This window comes from Vigna unguiculata, chromosome 3 (assembly GCF_004118075.2).
Source record: "Vigna unguiculata cultivar IT97K-499-35 chromosome 3, ASM411807v1, whole genome shotgun sequence".
NCBI classification, from domain to species: domain Eukaryota; kingdom Viridiplantae; phylum Streptophyta; class Magnoliopsida; order Fabales; family Fabaceae; genus Vigna; species Vigna unguiculata.
Window position 1 is genome coordinate 1,315,913 of NC_040281.1, and position 18,400 is coordinate 1,334,312.

At 34.0% G+C, this 18,400-nt stretch overlaps 1 protein-coding gene across 1 annotated transcript; it reads left to right on the forward strand.

Moving 5' to 3' along the window:
* Nucleotides 1–674: 674 nt before the first annotated feature.
* Nucleotides 675–17,663, forward strand: LOC114177933 (DENN domain and WD repeat-containing protein SCD1). Its single transcript, XM_028063537.1, has 31 exons — nucleotides 675–1,127; nucleotides 1,264–1,357; nucleotides 2,031–2,232; nucleotides 2,536–2,677; nucleotides 2,775–2,875; nucleotides 3,376–3,439; nucleotides 5,680–5,793; nucleotides 6,349–6,569; nucleotides 7,182–7,236; nucleotides 7,327–7,410; nucleotides 8,018–8,213; nucleotides 8,309–8,438; nucleotides 9,678–9,720; nucleotides 9,815–9,859; nucleotides 10,243–10,318; nucleotides 10,434–10,507; nucleotides 10,595–10,645; nucleotides 12,332–12,489; nucleotides 12,574–12,621; nucleotides 13,397–13,454; nucleotides 13,563–13,646; nucleotides 14,372–14,633; nucleotides 14,722–14,927; nucleotides 15,035–15,099; nucleotides 15,192–15,315; nucleotides 15,445–15,626; nucleotides 15,731–15,802; nucleotides 15,898–16,058; nucleotides 16,130–16,171; nucleotides 16,550–16,758; nucleotides 17,342–17,663. Exons 1-31 carry the CDS (start codon nucleotides 954–956, stop codon nucleotides 17,435–17,437), a joined length of 3,633 nt encoding a protein of 1,210 aa, XP_027919338.1. The 5' UTR covers nucleotides 675–953; the 3' UTR covers nucleotides 17,438–17,663.
* Nucleotides 17,664–18,400: the final 737 nt, after the last annotated feature.

The window sequence follows — 18,400 nt, forward strand, 5'->3', positions numbered from 1 at the left end:
GGTTATAACGTGATGTATTGTGTTAGGGTTCTCTGATCGTTCTGTTACGTTATGCATGATGTTATTCATACATCTCTCAGTATAGATATAAACGTCTCTAGTTCCTCTCAATTGAACAGTTTCCTTTTCTCTCTCAAGTTTATGGAATATCTGCCCTCTCTTTCCCTTTCTACTGTATCTAGAGCCAATTTTTAGGTCTATCCATGGCTTCTGTTATTTCTTCTCCACCTTCCTCTGCCACACCCCTCAGTTCCACTTCTGTTAGTTTAAATAAATTAACTAAAATTAAATTCATTTTATTTATTAAAATATACATTTTTATTATTAAATTCTGACCATAAATAATAAAACGGTATATTTAATAAATAATGAACATGTGGGTCTAACTGAATAATTTTTTAAAATAATTTATTTAAAAAATTAATCTTTAAACATTTTATTACAGTTTAATTTTTTATTTTATGTGATAAAGAGGCTTAATTTTGTGTGTAATGAATGTGTGAAGAAGAAAATAATTAAAAATTACTATTAAAAGATTATATACATAATTGTCCTTTTTTATTTTTTGTGATCACGTATTTTTTATAATTTTTTACTTCAGTAACATTATCATTTAACAACGATATTTATTTACAGCAATCAATAGTTCTTACAATTTTCTCTTGACGTTTCTTTCTCCTTTGGTTTCTTTGTCAACCCAAGCAATCCCAGAACTGAACGAAGAACATGTATTTTGAACGCTGCAGCACCTGGTTTGCATTTCTCTGCAAAGGATACAATTAACAAACTCCCTCATTTCAGAAATCCAAGTTAAAACTCGTATTTCACATTCACATTCAAATTCAATTTCTCCAATCGGCGAGACCGAGATAACTAGATCTCGAAGCGCCCCTTCTCTCTCGCGTTTCTGAGAGGGGAAAAGGGGAAGTAACCACAAAAGATCGCCGGAAGAAATGTCTCGAATCTTCGAGTACTTCGTGGTGTGCGGGATCGGACCAGAGATTCGAACCATCGACGGAAGCAAAGGCTATCATGGCCCTGGTTGCCTCTACCTTCCTTCTCTTCTCGATCAGTATCCTCCTCCAAATCACGCTCTCTATCCTCCTCCGCCGCCTCAGCTTTCTACAGTAAGCAACGAACGACAGAGATAGCATCCTTCGTTTTTTTCGACTACGATTTTGAAGTCTTCTTTACGTGTTATTATCGCGTTGTTGAATTGTATTGTTTTCAGTTTGACCTGATGCGTGTCGTTGCTGCTTTCAGTGTGTTTTACCCGCCTGCATTGAATTCTACTCGTCAGGATTCGATTCCAACGATCCTTCCTCGTTTCCTCGGAGCTATCCGATTGTTTTGACCGGTATGGTTGTGTGCATGCGCTGTTAAATCTTCAATTTACCTTAGTTGTTAGTTTTAGTTTTTGTGGAAGTGTGTGAGGAAGTTAACACTGTTTCTGGAAGATTCTTGCCTAGGTGGTTAACTTAGACTACCATGTGGTCACGGTGAATCGTAAAAGTGAGATTAGAGACTGTGCATATACTGCACTGTTCGAGGTATTAGTTGAGGTGCTCGGTTAATTAAGGAGATGTCACAATGTACGTATTCAGAAGCGAGTGGCGATGGAGTGTGTTGTTACGGATAGAATTTTTTCGGAGATTATAGAAGGAAAGTAGAGGTTGTTAAAATGTAGGCATTATGCTTTAGCAAAGCAAACTGAGAGAAATTGTTCCAAAGTGAATGGGTACATATTATACACCCAATATTCATCCATCACACCGTAACATTTGTTCCAAACGCAAGTAGCCATCTTATAACGTATAGTAATAAACTAGCCCCTAGTTTTGACCTCAAATCTGCAAAATACTTTAACAATTCGGTTTACATTTATCTTTACTTCTTCTTTTGTTGCTTTCACAATTCTAACATCGTATATTTTTAAGTTTTGAGTTGATATTTCAATAAATTTGTATATCATTGTTGTTTGGATCATTGTTATTTTCCGATACCACATTTAACTTAAAAAATTGATACAGAGGGTGATGGATCAAAAATCTATGTCAGCTGCATTTCTTTCCGGGATCTAGTTTGTGAGGATATTGTAGAGGCCTACCGAATACAGCCAAACTCATATGCTGACAAATGCATCTGTCTGGTTTCACGCTTGCCAAGTTTCAGCGTATTAAGAAGTGCTCTGGAGGAAATATTTACTCTCTGTTTTTCCTCAAAAGGAAGTAGGTATGTGTGCCATAGTTGCAATACTTTCTCCTGCTTTGTTATGAATCCAGCAGTCGACCATGTAACGACCTCTGTCCATGTTCTGTGCAGTAGATGACAAAGTATAGCCATGTTCACCTTTTTCGAAAATCAGCACATAACTCAATTTAATCATTTTCTCTCTTTTTAAATGAACATGTAACTGTGAGCTTTTCTATAGTTGTGCTTCATGAATGTGACTAGGGTTTTTCGCAATATTAAATGTGAAAATGCATCGTGTTCTGTTTCTATTGGTTTTAATGTCCCAGCCCTACAAAATTTCAGCAAGCCACTATGGGATGTTATAGCACATATGGTGTCCAATGTGCCGTTGCCAACTCCTGGGAAGGAACGAGTTCTGTTTGCTATTGAGAGTTGTTTGCTTTCTGTGGAGGCTCCACCTAATGATTGGCTCCCCCATGCTGATGTACAATCTCCTAAGTCCTTTTTCTTGGGTTTGTTTGCTGTGTGCTTCAGCTTCATAACTTCCTTAGCTGACAACTGTCCTAAATTTTGTGGCACAGATATCATTTCTGCCTATAGTGCAGTGCTTGGATATTGACAACTTAGTGAGACTTTTTACTGCAGTGTTGCTTGAGAGAAGGATTTTGCTTCGAGCTAACAAGTATTTATCTTTCTAAGACTTTAGTCTGTTACTTTTTTGGTCAAGATTGGCCTCTCTGGGGCAATGTGTCTATTCCTTGACTTCCATCTAAACTACCATAAATTTCATATTAATAACATCAGACACTATGAAGCCAATAGTGAATTTTACCACATGTTTACAATTTCTACCCGTGCTTGCTATGCTTCATATTAATAATACAATTTACATTTTTTCCCTCGGATATCAAATCTTTGATATTTTTGACAAGGTGAGCAGTCTGATAGGTGCATTTGATGTAATGGTGTCAAAAAGATCCATTTTGATGTTTACGCCTTAGATTACTTTATCAATATTTTAGCATGATTTTTTTAGGGAAATATGATAAGGAAGGACCATTTACTGCAGGTTGATCATAATTCTCCCTCATTTATATCTTAGTTGTCTGGTAATGTGTCATTTAGATTTTATATTAACTCAGTTTGTAAAATGACTGTTTAGTCTGTATTTTACTTTGGCAGGTATTCACTTCTTACACTTGTATCAGAAGCAATTTGTCACTTAATTTACCCTTTCCGATGGCAGGTGAGATTTACAAATATTTTTCAGACTTGGCATTAGTTTTTCCTATAGTTTTGTACTCCATTCTTTTCACTTAAACTAGTTCGGTACCCATATCTCCACACACGAGTGAAATTATTGCTTATGTCTTTTTTTAATTCAACAATGTGAATATTGTATATAGATAGTTAGATTACAATAAGAAATAATGTGGATTTTGATAAATAATGCATAACAACAACACATTGAATGGAAACACATTTGATATTTTAGATTGATACATGTGATAAGGCATTGTCTAAATATGTGATCCTGGATGAATATGAAATTTAGTCCATAGAAAACCCCCTGACTGGTACAGCGAGCATTATAAAGATTAAACATACCAGCAAGCCTGAAGAAACATTGTTTTGAAGGTACTGATATCATAATAAGAGTCCTCAAATATGACATAAGTACAGGTATAGACAGTAAATAAATATAATTTATAAACAATAGATGAAATTGTGTTAATTGAACAAAGCAACAAGCATATTAGTAAATATCAGCTAGTGATGAAGAATGTTGCATATGATTGGTAGAGGTTGTAGTGCTAACCTGGTTAGGATTGCAACCTGTATAGTGATGCAATAATATTCTTTCTTTTGATTAAAAGAATTCCAGCAAGTGATGGAAAGGGAGGACTTTTTTATGCTGCTACTCATATGCCAATAGAACTCCACAGATCTGTCAAATTATTGTAAATAAAGTTGGTTACATATTCCATATGGAACAAATAGTATGGATATAAGGGATGATACCTCCAAACAACATTTTTTTCTTTAATCACTATATTCAATTAGTTATGCATCATGCTTCCGGGACGAAGCCATGTCAAACAGGGGCAGTTACTCCCTTGTCTACAAAATATTCTAACCATATAGACTATTATGCGAATATAATATATTTGTGAGTTTCATCTATTAAAGCTAAACTTTAAAATGCCATAAAATAATTAAATTTGTCATTTTATCACATTGTGTCATATTTCAAAAACTACCATAGTACATCTTCTTATATTGAGATTCAGTTTTGTTTTTATTTTGTTTTATAAGTAAAATTGAACCGTAAAAGTAGTTATTAATGTTGAACAAACACTAAACGCACTCATAAGAACAGAAAAGAAAAGGAAAAGAGAACAAGGGATCTGGTGACTGAATCTGAAATTTTACATTTCACACACGTGTCACAATACATCATTACTATTAATAGAACTATTATAAGCAGTTAGTGAAACGCTCACTAGCTACCTAACTAATATACAACTCTGTCTGAATTATCTACAACAATTAATAGAAATAAATAAATTACATATTAGGATTTTTTTTTTCATTATAGGATTTAATTTTGCTTTTAATTGATTGTAAGATAATTTTATCTAATGAAGAATGCCTCTGTTTTAGATCTGGAATGCTTTTAATTTGTTTTATAAAGCAGTCTGTTTATGTTAATAAGATATACATTATAATTTTTTTTATTTCTTATACATTGTAGATATATGTTAGGAAGAACTTCAACAGTTGTTTTTAATTTTGAATTCTTTTCATAGATATACTTAGTAGAATTTGGATTGCTATTATTGCCTTTTTTCATGATAGATTCACTTTAGGCAGTAATTTTGTTCTGAATTGCTTTTAATATTTTTATAGATAACTTTATTCATTGTTAAGTAAGGATTTATAGTATTTGGATTTTGGTGGATAAATTAATTCTTATACGAAGAGTTGAAGTATGACAACTCAACTTTGTTCATTCTTTAAGAAAAAAGAAGGTAATGATTTTGACCAATTTTACCGTACTATTGTGTCATAAACGTGAGAAATTTCACCACAAACTCAAACTTGATGAAATGATTTACTAGTATATTTAATTACCTAAGTCATGTAATATTTTTCAAAACTCATCATAAACTTGAGAATTTCACCACAAATTCATAAACTTGATGAAATGATTTACTAGTACACTTAATTACCTAAGACATGTAATATTTTTCAAAACTAAATCTTATACAATTATTAATAGTAAAATTGCTAGTCATTGTTGATTTTGATTATCATGTGATAACCTCCCCTCTCTTCTTTATATTTAGCATCCTCGCTGTTAAATTTATTGTTCTGCCTGTGTGCATATCATATTTAATAACTTCTCTTGCTAATTCTTAAAATATTGAAGTTGACTCACTTCTAATCCCTCCTTCTTGGTTCTTTTTTTTTTCTTTCCTCAAGCATGTATACATTCCGTTGCTGTTTTTCAGTGGAGTAGATTATATTGATGCTCCTACCCCATATATGATGGGGCTCCATTCGGGTGTTGATATTTCTGCTCTGGCAATGGATGGGGTAAGTCATTTCTTATCTTGTTCCTTGTCATCCCCATCACTTATTTTATAGAATTCCAGTTTGTAGCCAAGTTCACCTTGCATTGTGTCTTGTGAATTTCATTTAGTTTTTGACCACTAGTTAGTTGTAATCTTTTTAATTATTCATTTTATCAAAGGTATACTGTCATAGCTAATGGTTTGCTATTTTGTATTGTGAACTGATGAATATTAAGAATATTTTAAAGAGTAAAGGTTAGATGAATTCTTATTTTCAGAAAAAGAACATTATCGTTTTTTAGGTTGTTAATCCTTTGAGGCTGGTGTTCAGTTTGTTGCTACATTATGATACATCATATTTAATGCTCTAAAGTTTAACTTTACTAGATAGAGTTGGGGATGATACTGGAAAAACCCAAGTTCAACATTGGATAAAGGTAGAGCTCGAAAAAACAAAAGTATACAAGTGGGGACATAATATTGGGCTAAGCTCAAATACACATAATATTGCAACTAATAATATCTAATGATATCTTAACAATATTTAACAATAATGTTGTATTTTAACCTTTTGTAGGTTGTTGTTGTGGATCTTGAGTATAATCTCATCACTACCACAGAAGAAATTCCTCCTATTCCTGAGCCAGAATTCAGCATTTTGCGTGGTGAAATAATGAAGCTAATATATCCCAATGTAATTGCAATTGATGGGATGAAGTCTGGAATATACAGTCTATCTGAGCATGATTCTAAACTTAGGGGTAAGCTATGGGGAGAGGACCATGACCTTCAGCTAAGGTGATGTTTTTGATGCTAGAGTATTTACTGTTTTCAATGAATTGCATATTTATTATCCTTGCCATCACTTTGAATTTAGGCTTAATTGAACGTTTTGTTACTCTATTTTTGTTGAAATTCAAATCTGGCCTCAATTGTTTTTTTGTAAACTTAACATTCAAATTTTAACGGAAATGCTGACTTAGCACTCTACTGCACTTTCATATCAGCATTTGTGTTAAATATTGAACACCATTTTAATGGACAGGTCAAAATTCAAAATTAAAATAGCAGGTGATCAAATTCATAAAAAGAATGGCAGGATCAAATTTCAGCAAAATTTCAGTGATAGTAGAGAACCAAAAATGCAATTAAGCTTTGAATTTATGTCATATAATTCAGCAAAAAGATGCAACTGGACCAATAAAACGGTTGATTTGTGCTTTCTATTGAATTCGATGTGGCTAATCCTCTAAAATAAATGAAATCTATCCTCAAAGTAGCCTTCAACAATTATGAGGGTAACTAATAAATTTTTCTGTGGGCATTACATTCGGTAGCGAACTGGACATGTTGGTTGCACATAATTAATCTCTAGTCTGATGTGTTTTTTTGTCATTGTGCCTTGTACAGGATGATATTCCTTAAGTTCTTTGCAACCCTTTTAAGTGGATATCGCAATTTCTTAGTATGACTTCTCTTTCCTGCTTCAGATATTTGTTTGTTCAATCTTCCATAGCACAACATTGTTATGAGCTTTGAATTTGTTTGATATCAGGAAAATAGTGCCACTCAAGTCTTCAACACTCAAGCTTTTTTGAAGAAGCGTTCTCGATCTACTAACCAACCACCAGAGCCCATGGTAAATTTTTTATTATGTAATGGATTATGTTCTCCAATTAGAAGTAATGGCAAGTAACAATGTCTTAAATGATCCTAACCATGATTAAATTTCTTTACTGATTATGATAGTTTGATAGTCTCATGATGTATTGCGTTGAGCATTTGCAAACTTGAGCGTGGAGATTTTGTTAGATTAATTTTGGTTGAAAGTGAGATGATCCATGTTTGGAAACTTTAATATTAAGGGTTTGTTCTTAGTAAACACTAAATATTTGTATGATATTCTCAACCCAATGCAAATGCTACCATTTATTTTACATTTTTTTTTCAAATATTATTCAGAGGTCCCACATCACCTACCTCCTTGGGTTGCACCTTATATATCTATTCAGCAACTACGCGTAATGCCAAATGATTTTAAGATGAAATCTAATTTGTTTTTTCATAATCATGTTTAAAAGCATCCAATGCTTTTTCCATACATTATGATGGATGTAATGTTTACAATTCCACCATGTAGCAGATAGATTCTCTTTTCCTGAATTATAACTGGAATGCCAATTTATTTGTCATATCAGTGCAGACTTTCTCTTCCTTTATAATAATTCCAAATTTGATTTTTACAGATAGCTCAGTTCCTTGACTCTCATGGCTTCTTGGATTATTTGGAAAGAGGAGTAGGTTCTGATGAAAACAACAATAATCTGCTTGACAAGCTGCAAGATGCAATCGGAAGGGGTCAAAACCCTATGTCAATTCTTCCTTCATCCCCAGTAGAAACTGAGATTTTAACAGTATCAGATTCTGATATTGGAATATCAGGTGAAATAAATGACTTATAAACAAGGTTCTAGCTAAATGATTTTTTTGTGAATACCTGCTAAACTGCATATGGTCATTACTTTTTGTTTCTTCAGGATCTGGGACCAAATACACTTATGATAAATTCCCTGCAAATATCAGAACAGATGAACAAGAAGAAAAGAGGAAACAGACTCTTGCAGCAGTTAGTAATGCTTTTGAGTACTCAGGAAGACATGCTCCAAGGTAAATGCAAGAAATTATGAAAAGGGTAAAGGATATTTTAAGTTTATCAATTATTCTATATTAGTGCCAGGAAAGTTGTTCTGCACATCCTTCTCAGTTATTTTAAATTCTTTTCTAAATGGAATATCTCCCAATATGCCAAAGGATCCCTTATCCATACGACAAATTTCATAATGTATGTATTACCTTATGTTTCCTAAAGACAAGGAAGCTTGGGAGTTTATTTGTATAGATTGCATCAATTTTGACTTAAGTTTGTAGTGCCAAAAGTTTTTGGCTCTTTTTGCATCATTATTGTTTGATAAAAGAACATTGTTTGCAGAATAAAAAGTGTGGACTAGGAAGATGCTTTATCTTTCTAGAAGCCAAACATAGCATAATTCATAAACTAGAAAATCTCTTAAAGTAAATGAAATTTGGTTGGCTGCCTCTTTTCGTGTCCAATAGTGAAATATATGTAACTAGCCTGTACTAATTACTATTAGTATTATAGTTGCATAAATATGAGTGACTAAGACCAATTTATCCCACAAAAGAGGTAATGGCTTGAACAATCTAGTGTCCCTCTCCTGTCATAGTACATAGGTTAAATAATAGCTTGTGTTCTAAAAAGTGACCTACACTTAAAAAATTCAAAAAACTTACATCCTAGAAAAATTCAGAAATGTATTAGAAATATTTTAGAGCCCTCAATTTGGTCCTCCAAACTCATAGTCACTACATTAGTCCTTAAAAAGCTCCAGTAAGTCTTTTTTTGTGTCCCCACTTTAGGCCCTGTTAATAACAAATATAATGTCATTTTTATTTGAGGGATTGATGTGGTGATCAATAGTTTTGGGTGACAATTTTTGATGGACTAATTAGATGAATGTTGATTTAAATCTTTGAAAGGCTAATTTAGTTCCAAGAATTCTGTGAAGGACTAATGTCGTGAGTGGTGATACATATAACTTGTTTTTTGGCATGTGGGATGGAATATGGTTTTTGACATGCAATACTTTCTGCTTTATATATATATATATATATATATATATATATATATATATATATATATATATATGTATATATATACATATATATATATATACATATATATATATATATATATATATATATATATACATACATCCATACATATACATATTGAATAAACTGGTTGCCAGGCTTGGTTGTATGGTTTAACTTTTCTTCTTTCTCTGCTTTTTTCTCTATCTTACTATTCCTTTCTGTGTTGAGCAGTAAGGATCCTTTAGCAGATACTCTTAGTCCACTTGAGAGAGCTGTAAGTTAAAACCAATAGGACATTACTGCTTCTTGTGTGTCAACAGAATACAGATTTAAGTGGTCCCGTAAAATTATTGATTTATTGGTTTCAGGCTGAAAGGGACCGCATGGTGCTAGATATTAAGGTTAAGCTGCAGGTAGCCTCTTTGATCCTTTTATATTCATTCCTCTGTTGTGTATGTGTTCTGATAATGGAAATAAAGGGAAGCTGGTGTGCAAGAGTGAATAGATAACTACCTATTGATTGTAATACCAGCTGTTAGTTAGAAATCCAGTTATATAGTTGGGGTTGAGTGAGTGTTAGTATGTCACCCTACGGACTGTGAATTGTACCCCTATTTGCTATCTCTGGCTCACAATGATCTGTGCGGAGTGTGTTTTGGGGGTGGGAGCTTGTTGGGTAATGCTTCATATATGATGTTTATTTCTATTCTGTACCATTTCTATTTTTATTTGATTCTATCATGTTGTCTTAAAAAAAGCCAATCTGTCTCTCTGCATTGTGTTTTGCATAACACAGGGTTTATGGCTGCGGCTTCTTAAGCTGGGAGCGACAGATGATCCTCTCTCATCTTTTGAATATGGAACAATACTTGGTATTATGTTATGACACATTTAATTGTAGAGAGAATATGTTGTTTGTTGACAGACAAATGACTATTGCAAATCTGGAGAGCCTGCTAAAAAGTGATTGTGTGGTTGGTTTTGCAGCTTTGATTGAATCTGATGCAGAAGGGATTGGTGGTAGTGGATTTGTTGAATGTATAAGCGAGCATATACATTCGGTTAGTAGCTTTATTTAGCTCACACTGATAGTTATTTATAATGCTGGAATCTGGTACGTTGTATCTTATGCTGGATGTTTTTACCAGGGTTGGGACTGTCATCTCACTGAAGAACAGTTTATTGCAGTGAAAGAATTGGTAAAAGATGTTATTCATTTTTGTATTTAACTTTTTAATCCGTCATGTGTTTACTCTTGTTGAGGAGAAATATTTTGAATTTATTAAATCTACAAGTGACATTTGTTGGTGTAGCAATCTTGATATGCTGCCAAGCAAACTTGAGGTGACTTTTCAACTTGAGTGGCATGCCTACCTTCTTGATTAACATAACCAACCTGTTGCCTGGTATTCTGCCAAGATGTGGCAACAACATTTTGCTTTTTACTCTTCCATGAGATAAGGTTATCTCCCACAAAGATATAGTGTGTTGAGTTGGACCACTTGGAAAGCTGCCTTTGTTGCAATTACCCTGTAAGCTGTCTTAGTTGCAACCTTTGGCAGCTACCTTAATTGCAGCTTTAAGGGTGATGGTTTAGTCTCACATTGACTGGAAATATGATCTATCCAGTTTGGACAGTCCTTACCTTGGAAACTGGTCTTGAGGGGTTAAAGTTATCCCTAGGACCAATTTCCAACTTTCTCTTTTAAATCAGTTATATAGAACCTTGCATTCAGATGGAACTATTGGTTTTGTTGAATCACTGCAAAAACCAATTGATCACCATCGAAATATTGAATCTACAAAAATTTGTGCCTTCATAGTGGACAAATAATTGACTCTGTTTAACCAAAGCACACTAAAAATCAATTTTCCAGTACAAATACAGCTAAAGAGGCATAAACAAGACAAGATTCATAGCACATATGAAATAGGAACCTATCAAAATCTGAGTGGTAGATTGATCTCATGGGTGAAGTTACCAACTGACCATTTTAGAGTGAGAAGCAGTGAACATTGAAGAAAAAAACAAGAATAATAATAACAGCCAATTCCCAAGACTTGTAGTGTCCCTTGCCAACACCCTAGAGTTCTCTCTCTGTTTTTGTGTTTTGGGGTGTAGTGGTGACATTTGTCTTTCATTTTCTTATCTTCCCTTCAATAATGGAGTGACTATGTTTACTTTAGTAGTGAGTTGAGAGTCAAAAAGATAAACCCTTTTACTAAACAATTTAGAAGCAGCATTGGTGAGTCTTTAACAAATATAACTGGTATTGGTGGTGGGTAAGGTATGGTGAGTGCTTTGTCCAACATTCACTTAAGCCTATCCTAGATCTATTGTTGGCCATCTACACTTGCCCACTCTAGGGCAAATAGCCTTGGGAGTGAGAAGGATTGTTGGAGAGTTCGCTTAATTGTGTTCACTCCTAACCCGCATTAGTTGCAACCTCAAGGGTGGTGGTTTAGCCCCATATCAGCTAGAGACGACTTAAATAGAGCTTGCAAATCTAGAACAATCCTCATTTTAGAAGTTAGTTTTGTGGGTTAAGCTAAGACATGTTAAACTATAGGAAAAACAAAGGTATTGAGTCCAAACCATGTGTTTCTAAGACAACATAAATACTTCTATTTTATTTATATTGAGAAAAAAGAATCAATACAATAAATAGAGGATCTTTGATACCCTCAAGTGATAAAGATGTGATATGAGAATAAATAATGGAGAATATTCATAATTATCTCTTGTACAAATTTCTCTAATTACTAAGATCAAATCTTATTTTTTACATATATAATATTTCCATTAACTTTTAATTGAGTAAAAGTTCTCTTTTTGAGTAAAAAATCGTAATTTTCTTGTCTCTTTTTGAATTTGTTTATTTCAGCTTAAAACAGCTATCAATCGAGCAACATCAAGAAATGACCTGTTGACAATTAGAGATGCTCTTGAAGTTTCATCTGATATGTATAAGAAAGATAGTAACAATGTGCCAGACTATTGCCAACGTCACCTTATCTCTTTACCTATTTGGGAGGAATTACGGTATGAGTTACATGTATTATTTCTTCATGATTTCATTATCTGGAATTTTTTATGTTCAACCTGGTTCATGCACTTCCCCTGCAGATTTTGGGAAGGATATTTTGACTATTTAATGGAGCAATCTTCAAACAAGTAAGGATTATGTTTTCTTTGATTTAATTTTCATTTGATTTTCTGCACTTTCTCTTTATAAAAATATTCTCACTCTCTACCCTATGGTAGCTTTTTGGTGCTTATATAGCTACTTTTATCCTCCTAATATCTTTTTGCTAGGGTAGCTATTATTAGTATATGAGAACTCTTTAAAGAGACGAGAAAATACTTCCTTATAAGGATAGGATTACATCAAGACACTTACATGAGTTGTGACCTTTTTAATTTTGTAATGAATGGTGTGTGTTGTACATTGTATTGATTTTAGAGATACAAGAAGAGGTTGGAAAGATTGTTAGGATCAAGAAGACTATACATTAAGGGATAATTTTGTAGGCTTCATTTACAACTTGTATAACTTGGCATAAACTGTAACTTAATTTAAAATCAACTTGCAAAGAGAGGATTCTCCAAGCCGTCTAAGGGCTGCATTCATATGACAACATGCCATGGGGGGAAACATAGAGGCATGTGCAACTTTAGATGACCTCAATCTTCCAAGGTTTCCCATGACAAGGAGTTGCTCTTACTAGTACAGTCTTCAGTCTTGTAGTGACAACAACTTATTAACACCATAACAGTGCTACAAAAAAACAAACTTTAAAGAGGAAAGTGAATAAATATTTATTTGAGATATAAATTGATGTTTATTTAGCCTAATAATATCAAAGATATTTTGCTACAATAGCATCAATGATTGCAATAAAACTAATGCTGTGCAATTAGGTGTTTATGGATTTGCATTTTTTGCCAGGTCTGCCAACTATGCATCTTTGGTGACAGCCCAGCTTGTTGTGTTGACATCACACATGGTATTGTTTTGGCTATTTATGTGCTTGAATTTCCTTTTTACCTTTTGTAATTTCATTAAAGTCCTTTGGTGCTTTTAATACCGAGCCTCTTTTGCCTGCATGATGAAGGCTGGACTGGGACTTCCTGATAACGATGCTTGGTACATGATTGAAACAATTGCAGAGAGGAATAGCATTGGATCCAAGCAATTTGTAAGTTGATAATATTTGAGTGTTTGGAACAGTCCAAGTCATGAAAATTACAAGACACTAATTTTGGAAATGTTAAAGTGATATTTAAGGGAGGAGTAGAGACAGATAACAGGCTTCAGGAAATTTTAAATCTTTTTATCTTAAAAATGAGAAATTCATGCTACAGGGTGTTGAGACCATAGAAAAAATTTATGACTAAACTGGAGTAAATTACATTGACTTATTTTGAGGCATATAGAATAGATGAAAGCAACTTGTTTGCTTTTATTGAATATAATGAAATAGGTTTGAGATTAATCTCCCTCTTGTATAATACACATAGGGTAATGTATTTATAATAAAGGAGACATGGGCTAAGCCCAATATACAAAATAGAGAATAATAACAATGAAATTGAAGATAGAAGATAAAGATAAAATTTCTAAGATATCTAACAATATATCTATAAGCTTTCATATCATACAAAAACCAACCTTGTTATTGTTTTTTAGTGGGTTGAGTGTTTTTGACGATAGTCATGGGAGATTAGTGTTGTATGAAAAAAACCAATAACATTGTTTATATTTGATAATGTAGACTTGCACAAAGAAATTTTCCTCTGCCCCCTCCCCAATTTGAGCGAATTATTTCCCTTGTTTGTGTATTATTTTATATATTTGTCTAGATTTTATGTGCTTGAAAATTTAACCTCAGATAATGAGTTATTCCTTATATGATTGATTCAGATAAAAATCAGAGGGTTCTTATCTCATATCCAGCAATTACGTAATGGATACTGGGGAATCTCCTCGACAAAGGCACAGTCTGTGTCATCACATGGAATGCCATCCCCACATCCTAAAGACGCCAAAGATGAGAACCAACAACCCACGGAGGCAACAGGTGTTGGTAGAAGCTGGGTGCAGAGTATGTTTACCAGAAATCCAACAACTAGATCCAGCTCATTTAGTCATGTTCGTAGATGGACGTCTGATGGAAGCAACACTGGTACTTAGTTTTTGAACGAACTGCCACTATCATTAGGTTTTAATTCTTGAATAAGATGTCAAAATCACTTTGCTCTACCACTTAATAGTTCTAGCTTCAAATGATAATGGGACTCCTCGCAAACAAGACCTGTTGAGTGGTGGCCAAAAAAAGCTTCAAACCAATGTTCGCACACTTAGGGGTCATAATGGTGCAATTACTGCTCTCCATTGTGTTACGAAAAGAGAAGTGTGGGATTTGGTGGGTGACCGTGAGGACGCTGGTTTCTTTATTAGTGGAAGCACAGATTGCTCAGTAAGTCTCAATATTTATAATGTGGATATATGGAATTACCTGTTGACAAGATGTTTCATTGCCTTCCAAATGAAAGAGTTGATATGCTGGGCATGTGCAAATTTCAGGTTAAGATATGGGATCCTAGTCTTCGTGGTTCCGAACTCAGGGCAACTTTAAAAGGGCATGCTAGGTCCTCTCTCACTTGTTAAATTTCATGTATGGTTTGTCAACTTCTTTTGAAGTAGTAATAATGTGCAACGTTCCTTCTGTCTTTAAATGTAGAACTGTCCGGGCCATAAGTTCAGATAGGGGGAAGGTGGTGTCAGGATCTGATGATCACTCTGTTTTGGTGTGGGATAAGCAAACAACTCAACTATTAGAAGAGCTTAATGGCCATGATGGACCGGTATTTTTATTTAAAATTATTTTAGTTTGTTCTACTACAGACAGTATATGTGATGTAAATTGTTTATTATTTATTGATATACCAAATGGAGAGTCGAAACTTAATTCAGACAGCCAACCAATCGTGTAGGTCAGCTGTGTGCGCACGCTCTCAGGTGAACGGGTGTTAACTGCATCCCACGATGGCACTGTGAAGATGTGGGATGTAAGAACTGATAGATGTGTTGCAACTGTTGGTCGTTGCTCTAGTGCTGTTCTATGCATGGAATATGATGACAATGTGGGAGTGTTGGCTGCTGGTGGAAGAGACGTGTATGTTAAAAAAAAACAATGTTGGAGACCAGGATTTCCTTGTGCAATTCAGCTATTTGACATACATTGTTCATGTAATGCTTGACCTGCTGTTTCCACTGCAGGGTTGCTAACATATGGGACATTCGTGCTAGTAGGCAGATGCATAAACTTTCAGGACACACACAATGGATACGGTAAACAAGAGGATCACACATTCCTACTCTTCTACTACTGTATTTTTTACAAACTAAATTCATGACCCTATACACTAAAAAAAAAAAAATTGCAGGTCTATAAGAATGGTTGGCGACACTGTGATTACTGGTAGTGATGATTGGACGGCTAGAATATGGTCTGTTAACCGAGGAACCTGTGATGCTGTCTTGGCTTGCCATGCAGGGCCAATATTATGTGTTGAATATTCCTCTTTAGACAGAGGAGTAATTACAGGTGCGTCTTCCCCAATTTTTTCTTGAGCTTCTATCTAGAAGTTCATACTAAAATGTTAAATTTCATTTCAGGTTCCACTGATGGCCTGCTACGTTTTTGGGAAAATGATGATGGTATGCCAGTCCCTTTGTTGTTACCATGTACTTTCATTCTTGATATTTAACTTCTGTTTCATTTGGGTAAATACAAACTATTCAAGGTTGCCATTGCCCAAGAAGCACCACGTCAGAGTTTTTCTTGGTGTAGCTTACTCTGCAATTATTCATTAAACTAAATGTTTCATTGTTTAATTCTACCATTGTATTTCTGCTCCACGTATATGGTGTCTGAATATTAGCACAAATTAAAGCAAATCCTTTTTATAACAAATGCATGAGAAGCCTATGTCATATGGTAAAATGTTTCAGAGTTGGTGTCATACCATTCTAATCTTCTCTGCAAAGTCAGACGGCATCTAAGATTTCCTACTAACATACCAATTGGCTGTACAGGAGGCATACGGTGTGCAAAAAATGTAACAATTCACAATGCTGCCATATTATCGGTCAATGCCGGGGAGCACTGGTTAGGCATTGGAGCAGCTGATAATTCTTTGTCGCTTTTTCATCGGCCCCAAGAAAGACTAGGTGGTTTTTCTGGTGCTGGGTCCAGGATGGCTGGTTGGCAGCTTTACAGAACACCTCAGAAAACAGTTGCTATGGTATAAAGTTTATTTACCTCCTTTGTTCATATAGTTCCAAGGATATATGTGTATATATTGCTGTTTCATGAACCCAAAATACTTATTGTTCAAGATTAAGTTCTGTTTTCATATGGTGATGAATTTCAAGAAAATGTTCCGTTATGATATTCTATGCCTCCAGGATAAACTTTATTGCCTGACTTGTACACAAATTTCCTTCATGGAACTTCTATCGGTATCATTACCACCATTCCTGTTATTTTTTGGAGAACTTGCCTAAGGAAGCTCGTTTTCTTCTTCGAGATAAATAACTACACAGCATTGAAATTAAAAAATTAAAAAACTTTAAATGTCTTTTGGCTAAATTTCAAAACCTACTGTTCTTTTCTTTATGAACTTTGCCATGTAGTGACACTCTTGAATTGTGGCTTACTGAAAATTATTGCTGATTATTTTATTTGGCATCGGTTACTTGATTAGTGTTTTTGCCAGCTAAAGTTGCATCTGTGGCTGGAGAATGTTATTGTATGCCTGTTGTTATCTCCATTTGTTATTGGTTGCTTTCCTGGGTTGATTTTGGTCGTATTATTATGACATCCAGGTGAGATGTGTTGCTTCAGACTTAGAAAGGAAACGGATATGCAGCGGCGGTCGCAATGGACTTCTAAGGCTGTGGGATGCAACCATTAATATTTGAGCTTGTTAGATTAAATGCATGTTCACGTTTGTAAATTGTAATAAGTTTTTTATAGGCGAAGTTCCTTCCAACATTTTGTTTATTTCCCTTTTAGTAAATATAATGTGCAAGATATGTCTGATAGTCCAAGTTGTGACTTGTAATTTTGTGGTTTAGTGGTTGTTGTACCCTTACTGCGACGAAGAGCAAATTTTGTGAGTATAGATTTACCAATATCTTTCATTAAGGCTGCAATTGATTTCATTAAGGCGGAAATTTGGTATAAGACAAACCACTCATGAAACAAAATTATATGAATTGAACGTTATACTTAGTTAATTAATGTGCTCTTTTAGTTTCGTAGTTCTCTAAAAACCATTGTGTGGTGGTAAGGTGGTCTTCTTGAATAACTTCCTACTTTTATGTGCGCACACATTATTGGTGTGTTGTTAAGATTGTCTTATTGTCCCACATAACTTTTCTCTGTTCCTTAATCTTGAGTCATATTGTATAAAAATGATTTCCAAAGTCAATTCTATTAAAATAAAAAAATAAAAAATAAGAGTTGAATTACGACAATCCATCTTTAATATCATGTCATACCTAAGTATTCATACATATTTAGTTCAGTAAACTAGGACACGGATAACTCGATTTTCCTTTAGCTAGCTTGCTTTTGAATTTGAGTTAATATCAAATACCAATACTTCAATTCTAATAATATTGTAACGGATTTTTATCTGGTATACTTAAGTTTTGACTTACATATTGTGGGTAGCACCAGAAATTTGATTATATGTAATATAGCTAACGAAGCATTTTATAAATACACACAATAAAAATTATCATTGCAAAAACTCTTTAGTGTTTAAATTATTTTCATTGATGTAATTTTATCTTATTGAAATCTAATTGTCAGTATATTTATTGTATGTTTATATACTACACTCAAAACAGTTTTAAAACACATACAACTATTTTACT

What these genes read in the sequence shown, in the direction of transcription:
- LOC114177933 (XM_028063537.1), top strand. Translation starts at nt 954, where the DNA reads ATGTCTCGAATCTTCGAGTACTTCGTGGTGTGCGGGATCGGACCAGAG. An exon ending in GTGGAAGCACAGATTGCTCA is followed by an intron (nt 14,928 to 15,034) that starts GTAAGTCTCAAT and finishes TGCAAATTTCAG; the next exon opens with GTTAAGATATGGGATCCTAG. An exon ending in GCTGCTGGTGGAAGAGACGT is followed by an intron (nt 15,627 to 15,730) that starts GTATGTTAAAAA and finishes TTTCCACTGCAG; the next exon opens with GGTTGCTAACATATGGGACA.